The sequence below is a fragment of the Malus sylvestris genome, chromosome 3 (genome assembly GCF_916048215.2).
Source record: "Malus sylvestris chromosome 3, drMalSylv7.2, whole genome shotgun sequence".
Taxonomy (NCBI): domain Eukaryota; kingdom Viridiplantae; phylum Streptophyta; class Magnoliopsida; order Rosales; family Rosaceae; genus Malus; species Malus sylvestris.
The window spans coordinates 6,143,912-6,165,220 of record NC_062262.1 but is presented as its reverse complement, the minus strand read 5'-3'; the positions used below and the strand labels follow the sequence as shown (position 1 = coordinate 6,165,220).

The window sequence follows — 21,309 nt, the reverse complement described above, 5'->3', positions numbered from 1 at the left end:
AGCTTTGCTAATTAGTGTTTTTTGTGAGCTTTCTTTAGAGTGTGCTTTATTTTCTTCTTCTTGGGATCATTAGAGTTATCTTGGATACTCTTTTTGTTCAACAGTGTTTTTGTTGTTCCCTTGTTTCTTTACGCAGTTCTCTTAACAATCAATCCTTCGATTATAATAATGATCATTAGTTAGCCTTAATTTAACTGATAAAGAAATTTCTTTTGGGAAACTTCTGTGCTCTAGTTTTATCCATGCTTATAAAAGTACCAAATTTTAAATTTTAGTTGACTTCTTACATGTAAAAACCTTTTTAATTATAGTTTGATATATGCAAATATTTTTTTTTTTATTTTACGTCATTTCATTAAGTCTCAAGCATATAATGTGGAGTAAAAAATAATCATTAAAATTATGAAGGCGTGTCCTTTTGGATGAAAACGACAAAATTACCCTCGAGCTACACCGAAACTTCCACGCAGTGGACAATCACGACTCAATCAAGGTCAAAGGTGATCAAAATAGGTATTTATTCAAAATCTAATTCATCCATCCTCATCAAATCCTTCCCACAAGGCAACCCTCAATTATTCATTCAAATTATGATTAATTACCTAAATTAATTGATTAATTTCCTAATTAATTAATTAATTTTCTAATTGATTGCAAATTTGACATAAAATCTTTCAATTACACCCAAAAATAACCATAAGTGGCCGGACCCCTTTTCTCCAAATAAGGGCCAACCACACCCCTATAATTAGCTCTCATTTCTCCCAAAAACCTAAGTTCATTCTTCTCCAAAAATTCTCTAAACACTTTCTCTCTCAAATTCTAACTTTGGCATTGGAGGTTCTTCGGCCAAGAAGAAGAAGGCGGAAATGTGCAACCACAAATTGGTGTTTTCATTGATAGTTTGGTTCACACGCTCAAAGTAGACTCTCGCATTCAAGGTTTCTCATTTTTTGTTCATTCGTAAATTTTGCGTACGTTCTTATTCCTATAATTTTTTCATATAAAAAATTCTTTGAATAAACGTAAAAGAAAAGTACAATGCCAAGAAATTTGGAAACCACAACGAACGAAACTTCCTTCATTCAAAGATCCGGATCAAGTGATGGAGATTGCGATGTAGCCCCACCACGACGATCCACAAAGCTCAACGTGGCGACAAGAGGAGCAATTTTGCCACCACCGAGCACCACCACCATGGCAACCACGGGGACCACTATGGCAGTGGGGAATGGGCCAACTCCATGGCAGTAGACCATGGCCTTATGTGTTGCCACTACAGCAGCCCAAACCCATGCCCAGACGCTGGTAGCAGTCACGTAAGTAGCCCAGCAGGCGGCCCAATCTGCAGCTCACACTGCCGGGCAGTCGAGCTAAGCCCAGCGCGAGCAGGCCCAAACCGTTACCCAAGCAGCACAGGCCCAAGCTGCGCTGACCATTTCCTCAGCCCAAATCTAATGCGTTCCTAGCGCCGCACCATGCCCACGAGCCTTGCACGTGGCACAGCCCACTCCCGTGGCTCACTTGGTGATCTCGACCGGTCCAAGATCGGTTCAATCGTCCCGATTCAGATTTCTGGACCGAGGATTGAACCGGGAATAATGTGGTGGAACGCGGTTTTTTCTTTGAATTGTTCAAATTCCCACCTGCCTTAACAAATTTTGTTTCTTTCTAGCACGAATAGAGATGGAGGTCGAGATTCCACAGCACCGCGACAATTCAATGAGGGAGCCAACTTCGTCTCTGAACTTAAGTCTTCACTTTGACCCGTGTATCCTATCAACGGAAGGATGCTCGATGTGACCAAACTTTAGAACTCTTTCTTAACAATTGGCTTTTTTTGGTATGATTGTGTACCCAAAACTCATTGAAAACTGAAAGCAGTAAAAAAGTGGAGAAAAAGAAAATCCGAACCTCAAAACTTAAAAGTGTAATTGTATCAGTATCAATGTGACTCCATGTAGTGCGGTCATCGGAAATGCTATCATGGTTATATATGCACATTGCCATGCATTTTTTTCTTCATCTATTCAAATTTGAATAATCAATAAAAGAATTATAGTTTGAAAGTTTCCACTTATGCTGTCAAGATTGAAGATGCATGGCAAATTGTGTTCTTAAGAATTCAATGTATAGTATATTTGGGTATGTGTGTACTATGGACAACCAAAAGAGCAACACAGAAGGATTCAATATTAAAACAACTTTTTCTTTTCTTACAGTAATTTTTCATTTTCTTTTCTTTTACAAATTAAATATAGAGTAATCATATGTATATTATTTAGTATTCAAGTAATGCGGCTAAATTTAATACATTGTTCACGTGCCTTTTCTAGATATGGAATAACTGGGAAGTAATGAGGAATGCAACATCCCTATATAACATGGTCAAAAAGTTTGTCGAAGATACTAAATAAGGAAGTTCAATTTCGGTAGAGGTCAATGCTTTTCCGCAACGAACAATTTCGTCTTGTACTTGTGTGAGTATTTGGGAGACTGATTTGTCATTATCTTTGATCCCTCGCATTGAGAAAGCGAAACCGTCTACTGCAAAATCATATGAATCTGCACATTGTTTTACTGCTCCAGAGTCCTTAACAATATTGTTGCCGGTGGTGTTGAGCGCATTGACAAAGAAAGCTTTGCTTTGTTGTGCGTTTGTTAGTGCTAATTTAAGAATGGCTGTGTCAAGATCTTTGAGATTAGATGCTGATCGAGTTGGAATATCTTTCCAAAGAGATTTTACGCATTGCTTGTAGTTGTAGCCGAATTGGTCTTGGGTTTGCTTGCAAACGCTTCTAATTAATGGAGACGCTCTTGCATTTGCAAATGGTGTTGGAGACGATGAAAGACATAAGAGCAATGATGCAATGAAAGTTGCATATCCGATTGAGGAGTCCATTTCTCAAGGTGTATGTTTCTTAAATTGATGAAGTGATTACAAATATTTGTTTGATTTATGGAATGGATGAACGGAGATCATATTTATAAACAACTCAAGGAGCGGGTATGGGTCTAAATTTAGGAGTGTAGAAGGTAAAGAAACCTATTTCTTTTGACATGACTAGTTTTCTGGTTCTTTAGTTTTTGTTTTTTCTTTAACGTACTAACTGATAACACACTGGATGCAAACCACCTAACCTATTCTAGTTTCATTAACCAACTCCTCATTTCTAGAAACTCCAATATAACCAAAAGTTATGCATGCTTATCAAAAGGATTTTTTCATTACATCGCAAGGATTAATTTAAGTCATTTCATTTGTTTTTTTACAGATTCATTTACATCCATATTTACTTATCAATATATATGATGTTAGAAGAATCTAAAAAATTCAAATTGATAGTATTAGAGGAGTTTCTTTTAGCCCATTTCGTCGTGTTCGGTTAGCAGCTTAGGAGGATCGAGCCCTATTAAGCGAGGTTACGATAGGCGACCTATGAGCGTGGGGACATGGACCCCTAACCTGGAACTTCAGCGCCTCATCCGGCCTCCGGAAAGTTTATGGAACCTAAGGGTTGTGGATTATAACATCCAAACTTGGGCTTTACACCATTCGAAGAAATAATCAAAAGGGCGTTCTGAAAATCAGCTGAGGGAGCATAATCAAGAAATTTTGTGTTTGATTTCCAAACATATTCCCTTCACACCAATGTTTTAAATATCGCTAGGTCATTATCGAGCGGCGGGTAGGGTTCTAACTAGTGGCCTAAGGTTTTTTTTTATCTTAATTAAATTTATTATATGACATACAAATAAGTGTATATACATATTTTTAAAAAAATAAGCAAAGATTATACTTGTAATGGGGAAACTTAAAATGAAAAATATAAATATAAATAAATTATATAAAGTACTACGATTTATTGAAAACATCAAAGAACTATCGCAAAGAGAGACGACCACATCGCATTCTTGGTTTCCTTTTTTGTTGTCTGGGAAATGGTGAGTCAAGACTCAAAGTTAATTAAAAAAAAAACAAAACAAACACTTATTCTGCCTAGATCCAAGTAGCTGCCATACTTAATTTTCTAACCTTTTAGTAATTAATCGTGGTACTGGTTAGCTGTCTAGACTGCTTTTTAGAACATCGATTCACACTACTTTCACCATCTATCCTTCGCCTATCTTCATTGATCTTCAGATCACATATTTTTCATCAATCTATATAATTAAAAATAAAATAAAAAACTTAAAACAAATTGGTTATCAAACTAGCTCTTAAGTTTTAATTTTGTACCAAAATGTAGTGAGGGCTTTTAGAAACCTAATGTATTCCACTATCAGAGTCGAAGCCCATATTGAAAGTTATCAATTTGTTTTTGCTACAACGGATGTGAACGATATTAATGTTTTACTAGTCTCTAAAAGTGGAATACGACTTGCTGGAATGCACCCACCAGTTTTCCAATGGCGGAAAGTACTACCCTTCGCTTCTAGGAAGTCAGCATATTGGCACCGGACCTTGAGTTGGAAGTGGTGTGGTCATGCGCGGTCTTTTTCTTTGAGTTGTTGAAATTCCCACCTGCCTCAACAAATTATGTCTCTTTCTTGCACGGATATGGCTTCCATTTTATTTCGAATCAGGTAAACAGTTTTTGATGCAGCACGAGCATAAAGGATTACAAACGTAAATCTTGAAGAATAAAGGTTTGTGGAATCCACTAGAGATTGGGATAAAACCGAAAGGTTGTCTTGATTATTTCTAAATTGATGCATTACATTGGGAGCCAAATGGATTAAATAGACTCAAAAACAGCCTCGGAAAGGCTCAAGGGTTTTGGGAATAAGAACAACATTAATCATACTTAAATCGAATGATCCGATTTTTATTATAGAATTTAAAATGTAGTTTTGGAAGCCCAAACGGCGCTAAAATCCATCATATATCATAACAAACCAGTGAGTTTAAATTGGGACGCCACACTTTTTTCGACAAGGTATCATGGATCCAAAACAGAGCACATACACCTAATCTGTAAATTATTGATGCGCCCTTTTGTATTCCTTAGGTCTATTTCCTTCGGCCATTTGTTATACATTAGTTTTACTCTCAGCTAGCAATTCAGTTGTTTAATTTATGCCAAAATGAACGGCAATAATAAAAGGGTCTTATAAAAATGCACCAAAGAACTGAAAGAACACACTCTTCAAATTTAACACCATCAAGATTTGACTTCACTGCCCACAAATTAAAATCTGTAAGATACTGCCAATATGAACTTGAGTTACAACTCTCAAAGCTATATACCCAAGTGGAAAATAAGATTCAATATTTTCGGGTATTGCTACTGGAACTCTACAAGGTGATTCTGTAAAAGCCACCATACGACACTTCCATAGCTATGGCGACAAGAAATATGAGTTGCTAAAATGCAATGCCATTTTGAATTTCTTGTGTCTTAAAGCATTCTTGATCCAAGCTCCAAAGTCCCTAAACTACCAAATGTTTACAAGCGACCTTATGCTAGGTGAGCTATCTAGGTCTAGATATGTAGAGCAGATTTTCTAAACATCTGGAATCCAAGTTATCTGTTGCAGCAAAATATACTGAGGGCGTGTTTATATCCGTAATTGGAATGAAAATGTGGAATTGAATTTCGATTACAGAGTACTTCGGTGTTAATTACTAAATATTGAAGAATTAAAAAAGCAGTGGGGCCCACACAAATTTTGGAATTCAATTCCTTTTATTGGTGGAATTGGATTTCTTAGATGTAAGTGGTAATCCAATTCCAAGTGTTATGAGGAATCCGGAATGCAAATCTTCAACCAATTATACCCTCACTTTATTTTCAATATTCCTACACTACCCTTCTCATTACCAGAGCAGATCCATCCTCTGTTGCCCAGCGCCCTTGACCAATGCCACTCCTTCCCTGATCATCGCAACCACCCCAGGCCATCAACCCAACCAAAATCCACTTGCCATTAGATGCCGTGAACTTGAAACAGATAATCTTGAAATTATAACGCAATGGATTGAGAGAGAGAGAGTTACGATGGCGATGAGGAGTGGGTTTCTATGAATAGAAAGATAAGACTCTGTTTGGTATTCTATTTGAATCCAACTTTTTAAACTCAAAAACAATTTTCAAGTTTTAGGCCTTAAAAACTTGTTTCGTATGATTATTTTTAAAAACTGAACTCAAGACTAACTCAAAAATATAGTTTATTATCTAAAAACACAAAAAATGAGTTTTTAGAGTTTTTAAACTTAAACTCACTCATTTCTTTTCTCTCCCTCATTCCCTCTCACTCCAAATCTATCTCTCTTTTCTTCTTTCTCTCTCCCCCTTCTCTTTTTTTTTTTTAACTTTTTTCGTCTCTCCTCCAATCCGCTCTCTTCATTCTCTCGATTCTTTCTCTCACTCATCTTCCTCTCTATCTCCTCCGATCTTCTCACTTCTTTCTCTTCCCTCCGATCATCTCTTACTTTCTTTTCTCCTCTCTCCTATTTCTCTCTCGACCCCCTTTTTATGAATCTTTTTGTCCAGTTTTAGTCTTAAAGAAAATTGTTTTCAAGAAAAATTCTTAAGAAATGTTTTGAGAAATTATAAAAAATTTCAAATAGGATACCAAACAAGCCCTAAGTTTTTTTTTTTTTTTGACGAAAGAGAAAAAGGGATAAGATTGATTAGGATTTCTTTTATTTTTTATTTATTTATTTTCTCTCTTTTAATAAATAAATGTTTTTATTAATTAGTATATATAAATAATAATACAATTTATTATTTTCGATAAAGGCATTTTAGTAATTGTATTGGATGGTATTTCGATTCCAGTAAATTAGTAAACAACTTATACGAAATCAATACTATTTTTACTCCAATTCCAGATAACTTTAGTAAACAGTTACAACAAGAATTCAATTCCAACTCCCCATCAATTCAATTCCTCTCATTTTGATTACAGATTAGTAAACAAGCCCTAAAATACTTCTAGTAGCATCGACTTATAACTAAGTAAGACATTAAATAGATTGATTATGTGATGGATGAGTGACTCATTGTCACCTCAAGGTCAAATTAAGCACGTCCTAAACTTTTAGGTTAATAAGGTATGCCCTGTCCCAAATAAACGGGTAGCAAACCACCTGGTGAAATAAAAAATTACTGGCCATTGAAATAAATATAAAAAAAAAAAACCAAATCCTATTTCGATCGGATCAAAGATGTTGTAGATGTAAGAATTAAGAAATAGGATTGGGATAACGAAAGTCTTCATACAGAATTGCAGGAATAGAAAGACTACCAAATCTACATAAAGCAAGGTTAGTTAGAAACAAATGAAACTAAACTCCTGACAAAAAGACACTAAGGGTGCGTTTGGTACGCAGACGGAACGGAACGGAACGGGACGGGACGGGACGGAACGGGACGGGACGGGACGGGACGGGACGGGACGGAACGGGACGGGACGGGACGGGACGGGACGGAACGAAGGTGTAATTTTTGAAAAAGACATGGGGTATATTTGTCTTAAAATGGTAAAACATTGCGTTCCACAAACGTGGAACAAACCCGTTCCAGGGGGGGAGGTGGAACGCAAAAACACTCAAAATCTGTCCCGTGGAACAGCCCGTTCCACCCATTTTTGGCGCACCAAACGCGGGACGGAACGCCTCGTCCCGTTCCGTCCCGTCCCGTCCCACGTACCAAACGCACCCTTATAGGGTGATGAATTCAAACTGCGTCAGAGATATATTACTTAACGGCACCTCATTCAGGCTATAAGAGCGACTGCAAACAGGCTTCTCTTCTTTAACACATTCAATCCTGATCAATTTCACAGATACGTTTTCAGTAATGAAGATTGGTTTATCACCGTAGAAATTCCATTTCCGATGGGTCAGCACATGTAGGTCACCAATGTCAAATTTAAAGAGAATAGTCCAAGATTCATGCACCTGTAAGTGGTCCTTTACCACAATGGTGGAAAGGAATTGAGCCCTTGCATGATAGCATTGGTTCTCCGTCGGTAGCTAATCTAACATCTAATTTAACAAAATATATTATTTGACAAAAAAAGGGTTCACGCACCTCATGCTCAAAATTTTGGTTATTTTACATGTAATAAATTAAACGGAGGAAGCGACATTTAGCGAAGAAAAGTGATTGGAGAATAGCAATTTAAGGATTAAAGGATTATTTCCTGTTGTCATATCTTCGAAAGTGAATTTTTTGACTTTTTCGTGATGTCCGGATTGAGGTAACTATGGTTTGGGATGCCTGTTTTGGACTTGTATATGAATTTGAAAAGACTGACGAGATCTACAAGGCCAGATTCATCACAGACTTGGATTGTCTGTCATTCTCTTCTAATCCTCTCTTATTTTATGTGGTCACGGTTAAGCTTCGTCAATATTTTATATTGTTTTTTTTTATAGAAATAATAAGACAAAAAGTAATGAGAATATAAAATGTTGACGTGGCTTAACCGTGACCACAGAAATAGGAGGAGATGTGAAGGGTTTTAGATGGGGAGGGCAGACAATCCAAGTCCGATTCATCACTCTCATGGTCAGGGACATGAATACCTTTCCAATAGTTAGCTCTCAACGAGAACATCTCCATATACACAACAGTCTCAAAATTCCTAGTAAGATCAGCTACAAAGAGCTTGTAGTCATCAGTATAGCCGACACATAACCCAAACCCTAAATTGGAACTTGCATTCGTAGAGCAAGGGCGGATGCATGATTCTTTTCTTGGGTGGGCTAGCTGAAATTAGTAAAATAAAATCATATGTTATTTTTTTGCTTATATAAAATTATATAATAATCAATATAAAAGGTACATTCAAAGGTGACATTCATTAAAAAATTGCAACATAAATAAGGAATTGCGAAGATAGGGATTTAATTGTTGAGTTAAAAAAATTATTTTTCCTTTCTTGAGTAAGAAGCACAATTGCTAAATTGCATAGGGTAAATGATTTTTTTTCTTTAATAAATAGGATAAAAGGAGGATGGGAGATAGAATTAATTTTTAATTTTTAGCATAAAACGTATTATTTACTACATATCCTCTACTAAATATACAATAAACAATAATCTGTATTGAAATTGAGTGGGCTATAAGCATGAGTTTACAAAAGAATAGTGTTGTCCACACATCTATTTTTACATCCAGCACACCATTATTATTTTTTTACAATTAATCATCTTTAATTCATTCAATCCGATAATAGAAAATTGAGAAAGATATGTAAAAAGTAAAAATGAGTGCATGAATAGCACTATACAGAAAACCTTCCTGAGCTACAACCCACCTAAGCCTTGTGGGTGGCTCCGCCATTGTCGTAGAGTCTTTTATCTTCCCATAAAATTGGGGTTCGGTATTTTGCATACAAATCTTGTTGATGGGTTCCAGAGATGCAAGTCACAATAACTATTAATAGATACAAACACGAAATCATTGCAGGAGCCCAGTGGCAAGGGCGGAGCCACACGGCTTAACAACCTGTAGTCCAGGGAGGTTTTTTTGTAACTTCATGCTTTAATTGCTTATTTTAACGTATGTAGTTTAAATAGCTCACTCAATTTTGATACCTTATTATTTAATGTATACTTTTTTATGCTAAAAATAAAATGACTTCTCTCTCTATTCTCCATCATTTTATAATGATGGAAAAAAATGTTGCTCTTACATGTGAATTCGATTTAATTGATTTTTTAATCTAGCATTCAATTTAGAGGTATTCATCAATTTCCCTCCTGAACTTGTGACTATTGGCCAATTTCCCCCCTCAACTTTAATTTTGGCCAATTTCCCCCTTCAACTCTCATAATTAGTCAATTTCCCCCCTCAACTTTAATTTGGCCAATTTCCCCCATCAACTCTCATAATTAGTCAATTTCCCCCCTCAACTTTAATTTGGCCAATTTCCCCCATCAACTCTCATAATTAGTCAATTTGCACCCAATTGTTAATTTATTTTTTTTTAATTTTCCATCTATTCTTTTTTTTTTTCAATCTTTCTAATAACTTCCAACAAAGTACTAAAATTAACATAAACTCACTTGCATAATATAGGGTAAAATGTACAAAAACATTAATACAATTAGTGACACACCCCGTCCCGAAGGAGGGCATGCTGGCCGTCACGTGAGAGTGACGTAACCATTTGCACAGTACGGAAGCTTTAAGATACAATTTATAAGTTGATACACCCGAATGTGAGTCCTAATTTTGTCCAATCTGTCAGAACACCGTCGAATTCCTCGTAGTCACCACACATTTGTGATTCCTGAACCTGGAAGGGCGCAAAACCAAAATTGAGTGGGTCAGTAAAACAATTCTTTTTCCAAATCCAAACATTTCTCAAAACGTTGTAACCCCTCTCCGTAAAACCTGTATACTTTCCCAGAAATGTAAAATATAAATATACATATATATTCTCAAACTTCATTTTTACTATCTCAACATTATCTCTTTATCAATCATGCCATGCCATGTCATCTCAACATTTCTCATATTAATTATGCCATGCCACATCATCTCAACAGTAATAAGGTATGAATGCATCAACATAATCATATCAGGTGCAAGAAAGTAATCAACCGTAGGCCCTCTAATAGCCCTGTACGGTTGAACCTAGAGCTCAAAATCTATCATTATCACTCTACCGGAGTCACCTCTGTGACCCGTCCGGCCTTCTGCACACAAGTTACGCTCTAGTGCTTCTCATAAATCATCTGTGCACATAATCTAAGGTCACCCACCAGTCGGAATCTCACTAACACTCTCGCGACTGGTCTGTCGTACCCACTCCGCGTGGACTGTACGACTAGCATCTACTTGGATCCAAGGCGAGCGTACGATGCGGTGAATACTATAAGCACTAAACCATGGTGCAGGATTTGAGCTCAATATATATCATCATCATCATAACAGTAATTAAATACTCATATGTGCGTCCACCGCACCATTTCATACATATGCATCATAAATCAATTCTTACCTGTGCGTCCACCGCACCAATTCATACATATGCATCATAAATCAATTCTTACCTGTGCGTCCACCGCACCAATTCATACATATTCATCATAAATCAATTCTTACCTGTGCGTCCACCGCACCAATTCATACATATGCATCATATATTAATTCATGCATGGCATTTCAACTCACATTTCTATATACTTTTCATATCAATTCTATGCATGGTATTTCACTTCCCGTTTTTCCACATAACTCATATGCATTTCATTTTAAACATATTTTCATTTCAATTCAATTTCTGGGAAACGTCAAGTATATATATATACGGAAAACAAAACTGCCCACTCACCTGGAGTTCGTCCAACAACTCCCTAGCACCACACATCAAGGCGTCATGACGATCGCCGCCTAGAATAGTAATCAAATCCAGGCTCAGAATTCATATCGATAGAATACATAACTTATATAAAATACGTCACTACGTTGATCGATCCGGAAGATCTGCCACTCAGATTTTAAATCCATAACTTCCAGAGGTCCACATTATACCTCTAGGACAACATCCTAAAATTTCATTACCATCCAACGGTCGGATCTCCGTCAATTTCCAAAACTAAGTGACGGTTAACATTTTATATTATGGACTTACAATTCCAATTCCGGAAGATCCGTAACTCGGATTCCCAATCCGTAAGTTCCAATAATCCTCAAATATTACGTATTACAACGTATCAAATTTTGGTGACGATCCAACGGTCGGATCATCAATTCACATTTTCACCTAAATGTGAAAACTATAAAACGTTATTTGAACACCTAACCAACAATCCTCAATAACTTTCTCATACGGTGTTCAATTTAGGTATATGAATATACCACAGTGATCTACTCGACGTCACGGACGTCGACATATTTTTAAAATAATTTTATTTTTATTTTTTATTTTTACTGTAGCACCTTCTTCTTCCTTGGGTCGCCGGACTGGTTTTTCCGGCGGCCGTTTTCCGGGCAGTTTTTCAAATTGCCATAACTTTGTCATTTCTCAACGAAATCAAGTGATTCAAAAACGAAAGTTTTAGCCCTTGAAGAGACAAAGAGAATGGTACCTTGCAAAACACCTAGTTCGCCGTGGTTTGGCCGGAAACTGCCTCGAAAGCCTCGGAGATCGCCGGAAACTGGGTATTTTTCAAATGAGTATAACTTCTTCAATACTCAACGAAATTGAGTGAAACAAAAAGGAAAGTTGTATTACTTGACGAGACGAAGAGATTGATACCTACCTCGACTCCTAACTCGCCGGGGATTCGCCGGAAAACGCCTCGAAAGCTCCGGCCAAACTTTGAACTTGTCGATCTCCGTGTTCTTACGTCCAAAAACTTCCAACGAAGCACTCCGAGCTTCCTTGGGACCTTACTAAACTCGCTGTGATCTTGTTTTAGCCTAAAACGTAACCAATTCAAAGCTCATGAACAGTGTCATCTCACGGCAACTTTAGAACTAGGGTTTTCGAAGTGAAACTCACCTGAAATTGGTATCCCCGTGCTCGTGAAGTCCCCAGGATCACGATGGTGGTCTTAAATGGAACGTTGGTACAAGATTGTGGTGGTTCTTGGTGGTTGCCGTGAGTTCGAGAGTAAGAGAGAGAATGAGAGAGTCTGGAATGAAAGAAGAAGAGAGAAGAAAGGTTACGGGTTTTAGGGAGGGAATTCAGGGTAGGAGGCCCTACCTAAGTCCAAGCACAAATTAACACATACAAATATAAATCTAACCCTAGTTTAGGATCTTAAAGTAAAACAAATGTCATACATTTACACACCTTAATCCCGTTTAAGGTCACATTGGTCATCTCACGTCCTCGGAATTAATAATTCCGGGACGGGCTGTGACAATCTCCCCTCCTTATAGAATTTCGTCCCCGAAATTCCAATCACCAACCAGAACATCAAAACTCATAAAATAGTCTCGGATACATAACTCTCATCCTTTCTTCTGTCTCCCATGTAATTTTCTACTGAATGATTTCCTTCACAAAGCTTTTACTACTTACTCTGTCTTAATTCTTAGGACCTTCTTTTTCCAATCCAAAGTCGACATTAGTTCCTCACCAATCAGATCCGGCTTAATTCTCAATAGTTGCACCAAAGTCCCATGTAACGACTCTGCCACTTAGTGACAACGCATCGAACACAAAATACATTATGTGCCTTAGCCAATTCTGAAGGCATCACAAACTTGTATGCAACTTTATTGATTCCTTTAGTGAAAAAAAAAAAAAAATGGTCTAATGTGTTTAAATCTTATCTTGTCTCTTTTCCAATTCTCGTCATTTCTGTTCGCGGTGAATTTTCCAAAAATATCAAACCATTTACCTTACACACTCGATTAGTGGCATATCCATCTGTTGATCTCTTTTGCCATTCCTGGTTACTTCAGGTTAACTTAATCACCTGAATACTTTGAGGAGACTCATCCATAGTCTCAGGGTCTACTAAAACTCTTTCTTGATCGAATCTTTCTCTACCCAGAAACATTCCATTCACAAGTCATCAAAAACCGACTCACGTGACACATTTCATGGTCCTTATGGCGTTACTTCGGAAACTGCACAACCAACATACTTAAGAAACTTAGCAGTTCCGTAATCCAATTCTCTTTTCCATAAAACAAATAAGTAGTGTTGCACTGTCTGGGAAAGGTTGTTACTCAACACTGGGGTAAATGTACTAACTTGTTACTTAACAAGTATAACTTCTTCTCGATCTTCCATTCTTAATTTTTCTTCCGTTGGTTTTCAATCCACAAAATGATACTCTTGGCAAACGTGCCAGATATTAATCTTACTGTAGTCTTCTCGCCAAGTGCTTGAGCTAGAACAAACTTTACGATCACCCTGATCGTACAATCATGTTCATTAAGCAATACAATTCACTTTCGCTGCCTCATATCAAAATCCTTCCAAGTAATGGATATTGAAGACTTTTTGGATTCGTAAAAATCTTGCATTCTTACCAAATATAATGCCTTCATAACTTCACAGCAAGAATGGTAATCATGACTTCCAAGTCACCCGTAGGGTAATTCATCTCATGAGGTTCCATTTATCGTGAAACGTATGTAATCACCCTAACATTTGCATCAACATGCATCCAATACCATTCAAGAAACATCACTAAAAATTTATGATTACCATTATTCTCTAGGATTACTAAAATACGTGCATGAGTGAGGAAATACTTCAGTTGTTGAATCCTTTGCTCACAATTTCCTTCCCACTCATACATAACCTCCTTTCTCAACAGTCTCATCAATGACAAAACAATGACTAAAAATTCTTTCACAACCATCCAAAATAGCCTGATAAGTTAAGAATTTCCGAATCTCAATTATGGCTTGTGGTTGTTCCAATTTCTCAATTCTGCTGCCTTTTAAGAATTCATTTGAATACCTTAAGCAGATATAACCAATCTCAGAATGCCACTTGATTCATCCAACATTCGCATTTGCTAAACTTAGCATACAACCAACGTTCTCTTAATCTTTGCTTCACCGACTTAATACGTTTACATGCTCTGCTCTAGGCTTAGAGTATACCAGAATATCTTCAATGAAAATGATATCTATTTATCAAGGCATTATTGGAATACTTCATCCAATAACTCATAAAACAGCATGAGTATCCATATAGCATCACCAAACTTCATAAAGACTATAACGAGTCCAGAAAACCATCTTATGATCAATGTCACTTATAATATTCAATTGGTAGTAACCAGATCTCAATTCAATCTTTGAATCTTCGCAATTACTTCTGAGCTGGTTAAATAAACATCAGTACATCACCATGGATAACGGTTCTCAATCGTTACCCGACTCCATTGTCTATAATCAATGAACAGTCTCAAGATCCATTTTTCTTCCTCACCAACAAACTGGGCTCCTCAAAAGTGTTGTACTAGGTTGAATAAAACTTTTATCAACCAATTCTCTCAACTGAATTTCCAATTCCCTTAACTCATCCTGAACCAATCTCCAATATAAATTTATACCTGGCAACAAATCAATAATGAACCTCATATCTCTGCCTGAAGGCAATCCAGGTATACTTTCAAGGAAGACATCAAGAAAAGTCTAACTCTTTCGACATTATTCACACTACTCCAAACAACATCATTTAGCACCACATGAGCTAAGTATTTTTGACAGCCTTTCGAAAACAATCTCTTTGCTCTCACAGCATAAATAACAGCCTGACTCAATCCATTTTGCATACTTACAAAAGTAATCTCTGTTCATCCAGATCGATGGAAAGTACTGGTTTCCCTTAACATTCCGTCTTGTCACAATTATAACCAACCAATCTAATGGAACAGAATTAACTGATACAATATATATTCTATTATTATTAAGCATTCCAAATAAGTACAATACTAACATAAAATAATCTACCGGTTTGCTTGCTTAACGAATCCACGAATGAGTTATTAATATTACGGTCTGCAGCCCGCAATACTGATAAATCATCGTTGTCTCGATAAGTAGGCAACCACTCTCAAAGATATAACATTACTATTTTGTCACTCAATGCAAAATACATACACTCATCTCAACTACATTTATTTACTACTCTCAAGGTAATAACATACATAATAAGAAATATATCAGCCGAAGTCAACTAGAATGATCAATACGACTGATTCAACTCTTATCTCAATAATACGTCGGCCGGATCCACTCCGCGTGGTCGGTACGGCCGAGCCTATAACTCACCAATTTCTCATGTGTCAGTCGAATCCACTTCTCATGGTCTGTACAGCTGAACATATAACTCATCAAATCTCTTTGTACTCACGGTCAATCCGACCAAACTACTAAGTCCATAACTCTGCTGAATCGACACTATGATATCATGGAAAATTGTTGAGTACAACTGATTCTAGGGACGATTCACAATTCTGTGTCCCCTCTGTTCACATAAACACATTCATTAATTTCACACTTCCCAAAGTGTTAATTTTTGTACCTGCAGCACAAGGTACATTTCCTTTACTCGAGACACCTTGTCTCAAATATCTGGGATTACCAGTATATCCATCACTTTTATTCTGACCAGCGACATTAAAACCTCAGCTAGAAGAATTAACTCTAGCTTCACTTCTTTCGAAGCTCTAAATCTTTCTATATCCTTGATATGACGAATCATTAACTTTATCGTCTTCTTTTAATTCCTATTCTTTTCTTATTCTTCTTTATTCTCGTTGCTCATGTTCTCAGAGTCCTCAAGGCTCAACAACATCTTGTATACTCCTGGTAAGAAGTACAATGGATAGTGGTCACCCAAAATACCACTTCCCTTTTTGCCACCCAGCTTAAAACAACATAACACCTCCACCAAATTAACAACAATATCTGGATGGAACGAGGCAATTCTGAAAACTTTCTATAATATCCCTCGATCATCACCTTCCTTGTCTCATATTTGTAAACTCTTGTTTACTACCATCGATAAATGCCGGAGGGATAAACTTTTCCTTTAAACAAGTCCTTAAACAATTCTCAATCGACTGATTCCTCTGGTGACAACAATTCATACTCCTGTTTCCACCAGGATACAAATTCATAACCAAAACCAGGTAGTCGTCTCGACCCCTTGTCAGAAGGAAATTTCCTTTGACTTGCATATTCCGAAACATCTTTTCCAATTGGTTAATCCGTCACTTTGTTCCCTCAGGTTCATCATTTCTCTTAAGTGATTCAAATTCAACTCATAACCCGTCTTAAAATGTCCATTTTTCTAATATACTGAATCACCATAAGAATAGTTTCCCCTAACCCGCTAAATCGGGGAGACTAAGTTCCTCTAACTACGTGGTTTGCTACGAGGCGGTGTAGTTCTGACAGAATTCACTAGAACTTCTCAAAATGTCCAAGATTGCAACCATGCTCTGATACCAACTGACACACCCCGTCCCGAAGGAGGGCATGCTGGCCGTCACGTGAGAGTGACGTAACCATTTGCACAGTACAGAAGCTTTAAGATACAATTTATAAGTTGATACACCCGAAGGTGAGTCCTAATTTTGTCCAATCTGTCAGAACACCGTCGAATTCCTCGTAGTCACCACACCTTTGTGATTCCTGAACCTGGAAGGGCGCAAAACCAAAATTGAGTGGGTCAGTAAAACAATTCTTTTTCCAAATCCAAACATTTCTCAAAACGTTGTAACCCCTCTCCGTAAAACCTGTATACTTTCCCAGAAATGTAAAATATAAATATACATATATATTCTCAAACTTCATTTTTACTATCTCAACATTATCTCTTTATCAATCATGCCATGCCATGTCATCTCAACATTTCTCATATTAATTATGCCATGCCACATCATCTCAACAGTAATAAGGTATGAATGCATCAACATAATCATATCAGGTGCAAGAAAGTAATCAACCGTAGGCCCTCTAATAGCCCTGTACGGTTGAACCTAGAGCTCAAAATCTATCATTATCACTCTACCGGAGTCACCTCTGTGACCCGTCCGGCCTTCTGCACACAAGTTACGCTCTAGTGCTTCTCATAAATCATCTGTGCACATAATCTAAGGTCACCCACCAGTCGGAATCTCACTAACACTCTCGCGACTGGTCTGTCGTACCCACTCCGCGTGGACTGTACGACTAGCATCTACTTGGATCCAAGGCGAGCGTGCGATGCGGTGAATACTATAAGCACTAAACCATGGTGCAGGATTTGAGCTCAATATATATCATCATCATCATAACAGTAATTAAATACTCATCTGTGCGTCCACCGCACCATTTCATACATATGCATCATAAATCAATTCTTACCTGTGCGTCCACCGCACCAATTCATACATATGCATCATAAATCAATTCTTACCTGTGCGTCCACCGCACCAATTCATACATATGCATCATATATTAATTCATGCATGGCATTTCAACTCACATTTCTATATACTTTTCATATCAATTCTATGCATGGTATTTCACTTCCCGTTTTTCCACATAACTCATATGCATTTCATTTTAAACATATTTTCATTTCAATTCAATTTCTGGGAAACGTCAAGTATATATATATACGGAAAACAAAACTGCCCACTCACCTGGAGTTCGTCCAACAACTCCCTAGCACCACACATCAAGGCGTCATGACGATCGCCGCCTAGAATAGTAATCAAATCCAGGCTCAGAATTCATATCGATAGAATACATAACTTATATAAAATACGTCACTACGTTGATCGATCCGGAAGATCTGCCACTCAGATTTTAAATCCATAACTTCCAGAGGTCCACATTATACCTCTAGGACAACATCCTAAAATTTCATTACCATCCAACGGTCGGATCTCCGTCAATTTCCAAAACTAAGTGACGGTTAACATTTTATATTATGGACTTACAATTCCAATTCCGGAAGATCCGTAACTCGGATTCCCAATCCGTAAGTTCCAATAATCCTCAAATATTACGTATTACAACGTATCAAATTTTGGTGACGATCCAACGGTCGGATCATCAATTCACATTTTCACCTAAATGTGAAAACTATAAAACGTTATTTGAACACCTAACCAACAATCCTCAATAACTTTCTCATACGGTGTTCAATTTAGGTATATGAATATACCACAGTGATCTACTCGACGTCACGGACGTCGACATATTTTTAAAATAATTTTATTTTTATTTTTTATTTTTACTGTAGCACCTTCTTCTTCCTTGGGTCGCCGGACTGGTTTTTCCGGCGGCCGTTTTCCGGGCAGTTTTTCAAATTGCCATAACTTTGTCATTTCTCAACGAAATCAAGTGATTCAAAAACGAAAGTTTTAGCCCTTGAAGAGACAAAGAGAATGGTACCTTGCAAAACACCTAGTTCGCCGTGGTTTGGCCGGAAACTGCCTCGAAAGCCTCGGAGATCGCCGGAAACTGGGTATTTTTCAAATGAGTATAACTTCTTCAATACTCAACGAAATTGAGTGAAACAAAAAGGAAAGTTGTATTACTTGACGAGACGAAGAGATTGATACCTACCTCGACTCCTAACTCGCCGGGGATTCGCCGGAAAACGCCTCGAAAGCTCCGGCCAAACTTTGAACTTGTCGATCTCCGTGTTCTTACGTCCAAAAACTTCCAACGAAGCACTCCGAGCTTCCTTGGGACCTTACTAAACTCGCTGTGATCTTGTTTTAGCCTAAAACGTAACCAATTCAAAGCTCATGAACAGTGTCATCTCACGGCAACTTTAGAACTAGGGTTTTCGAAGTGAAACTCACCTGAAATTGGTATCCCCGTGCTCGTGAAGTCCCCAGGATCACGATGGTGGTCTTAAATGGAACGTTGGTACAAGATTGTGGTGGTTCTTGGTGGTTGCCGTGAGTTCGAGAGTAAGAGAGAGAATGAGAGAGTCTGGAATGAAAGAAGAAGAGAGAAGAAAGGTTACGGGTTTTAGGGAGGGAATTCAGGGTAGGAGGCCCTACCTAAGTCCAAGCACAAATTAACACATACAAATATAAATCTAACCCTAGTTTAGGATCTTAAAGTAAAACAAATGTCATACATTTACACACCTTAATCCCGTTTAAGGTCACATTGGTCATCTCACGTCCTCGGAATTAATAATTCCGGGACGGGCTGTGACAATTAGTATGTGATATGGGTTGATTATAAGAAAAAGTTATGAATCGTGTTTAAAACATGTAAAAGAAGAAATAATAAAAAAAAGACATAATAATCATAAACTCATGGATCAGACCTATTTCAATAAAATAGGTTATTCTTAATAATGAGTAAAAAATTATGAATTGACTAGCCATTTTTGCACTAAAGCTCGATTCTCTCCAATTTACTTGAACTTAGCTTTCACTTTTATAAAGAAAATTGTATTCACATACAAAAATGTACACATCAATCCTTTTCGTTATCAATTTTGTATAGTAAAAAATCAAATAAAATTACTCCATACTGATTTATTATGACTAATAATACTATCTATGATAAATTGTAAAATTCTAAATTTTAATCTATTTGTAATAGGATAAAGATATAGGAAAATGATTAACATACATCTTATTTAGTTTCTTACACACACTTGTTTAATTATGATCAAATTAAAAAATTAATAGTAGGGTGCAAATTGACTAATTATGAGAGTTGAAGGGGGAAATTGACAAAATTAAAGTTGAGGGGGGAAATTGGTCAAAATTAAAGTTGAGGAGGGAAATTGGCCAATAGTCACAAGTTCAGGGAGGAAATTGATGAATACCTCTTCAATTTATCAAATCTTTCACTTGAAAAAAAAAACCTCAGTATATTAAAAGTAATTATACTTTTAAATAAAAAATTTAACTAATTGTACTATGACTTTGTCTACTGGGCGTGTTCCTCCAAAAAAAAAAATAAATAAATAAAATATATATATATATATATATATATATGTATTTCCAAAATACTGGTCATATGTTAGAACACGTGTTGGTGAAACTAACCTCTAAGTGCATACTCTCCACCGCCAAGCCAAGATCTAGGGTTTTCTCCGAGCCGCGCCAAGGAAATGGTTCCCACAGCGGGCAAGAGTGGGGTCTTTGTCGGCCTCAACAAGGGCCACAGCATTGCACGTCTGACCGCGAGGGGAAAAGTAGCAAGCTCAATATATGTGTATTAAGCCTTATCCGAATGTAGCATGCGTACCATCACATGGTATAATTAAATCAGAAGTGTGTAATTATTGATATTATATTTAAAGAAATCCATAATCATTTTGTTTCACTCATATTATAACAAGTTAAACGATCATACAAGTATTAAGACACGGACAATCACAACTCTATATATGTCTATTATCTTTTTACCGTATTTTATTTATATATATATAAAAAGCAAAAAGAGTGAAGCTTTCGTAATTCCAAATTGTTCTACTCTTGTTGAATTTTCAAAAGGAAATTTAAATTAAAAAAAAATTAAAAACCACCCATGTAGTGAGGAGATATTTTTTAGTATAGTCGAAAAATGAACATATATGTCATACATCATTACACAAGAGGATGTATATTTGATAAAAAAAAAAAACTTTTCTTTACTTGTATAATAATATATTGCGCTTTTTAGGTGTTGCTGACACTTGTGCCAGGTGGAATTCTCCACATGTGAGAATTTAACATCTAAATTTAGTTAATTAAAAAGGAAAATAAAAGAATATCTAAGTGTTAGATTCCCTCTTATGAAAACACCACCTGCCTCTAACAATTTCTTCATACTCTAGGGACACTGAAAAATCTATGTAGTGATAGAGTGGTTAGTAAGTTTATAATTTTGTAAAATATACTAGCATATG

At 36.8% G+C, this 21,309-nt stretch overlaps 1 protein-coding gene and 2 long non-coding RNA genes across 5 annotated transcripts in view; 1 reads left to right on the top strand and 2 right to left on the bottom strand.

The window, feature by feature from the left end:
- LOC126616016 (uncharacterized) overlaps positions 1 to 14 on the top strand; it is a 937-nt gene extending 923 nt beyond the window's left edge. Inside the window, exon 2 of the long non-coding RNA XR_007620961.1 lies at positions 1 to 14. This exon is cut by the window's left edge and continues 140 nt beyond it. This is a non-coding gene — a long non-coding RNA (uncharacterized LOC126616016).
- Positions 15 to 2,332: 2,318 nt separating this feature from the next.
- On the bottom strand, positions 2,333 to 2,902 carry LOC126615993 (uncharacterized). Its single transcript, XM_050283950.1, has one exon. The coding sequence runs from the start codon at positions 2,900 to 2,902 to the stop codon at positions 2,333 to 2,335; it is 570 nt and encodes a 189-aa protein (XP_050139907.1).
- Positions 2,903 to 10,112: 7,210 nt separating this feature from the next.
- On the bottom strand, positions 10,113 to 19,610 carry LOC126616013 (uncharacterized). 3 transcript variants are annotated; one of them, XR_007620958.1, is made up of 9 exons: positions 19,253 to 19,609; positions 19,011 to 19,170; positions 18,837 to 18,905; positions 18,080 to 18,138; positions 12,472 to 17,090; positions 12,230 to 12,389; positions 12,056 to 12,124; positions 11,299 to 11,357; positions 10,113 to 10,257 (listed from the first exon to the last, which is right to left on the bottom strand). It is a non-coding gene; the product is annotated as an uncharacterized LOC126616013 (long non-coding RNA). The 3 variants fall into 3 exon arrangements; XR_007620957.1 differs by lacking the exon at positions 10,113 to 10,257 and adding an exon at positions 10,845 to 11,017 and having other exon boundaries at positions 11,070 to 11,357; positions 19,253 to 19,610; XR_007620959.1 differs by lacking the exon at positions 10,113 to 10,257 and adding an exon at positions 10,845 to 10,965 and having other exon boundaries at positions 11,070 to 11,357; positions 19,253 to 19,610.
- Positions 19,611 to 21,309: the final 1,699 nt, after the last annotated feature.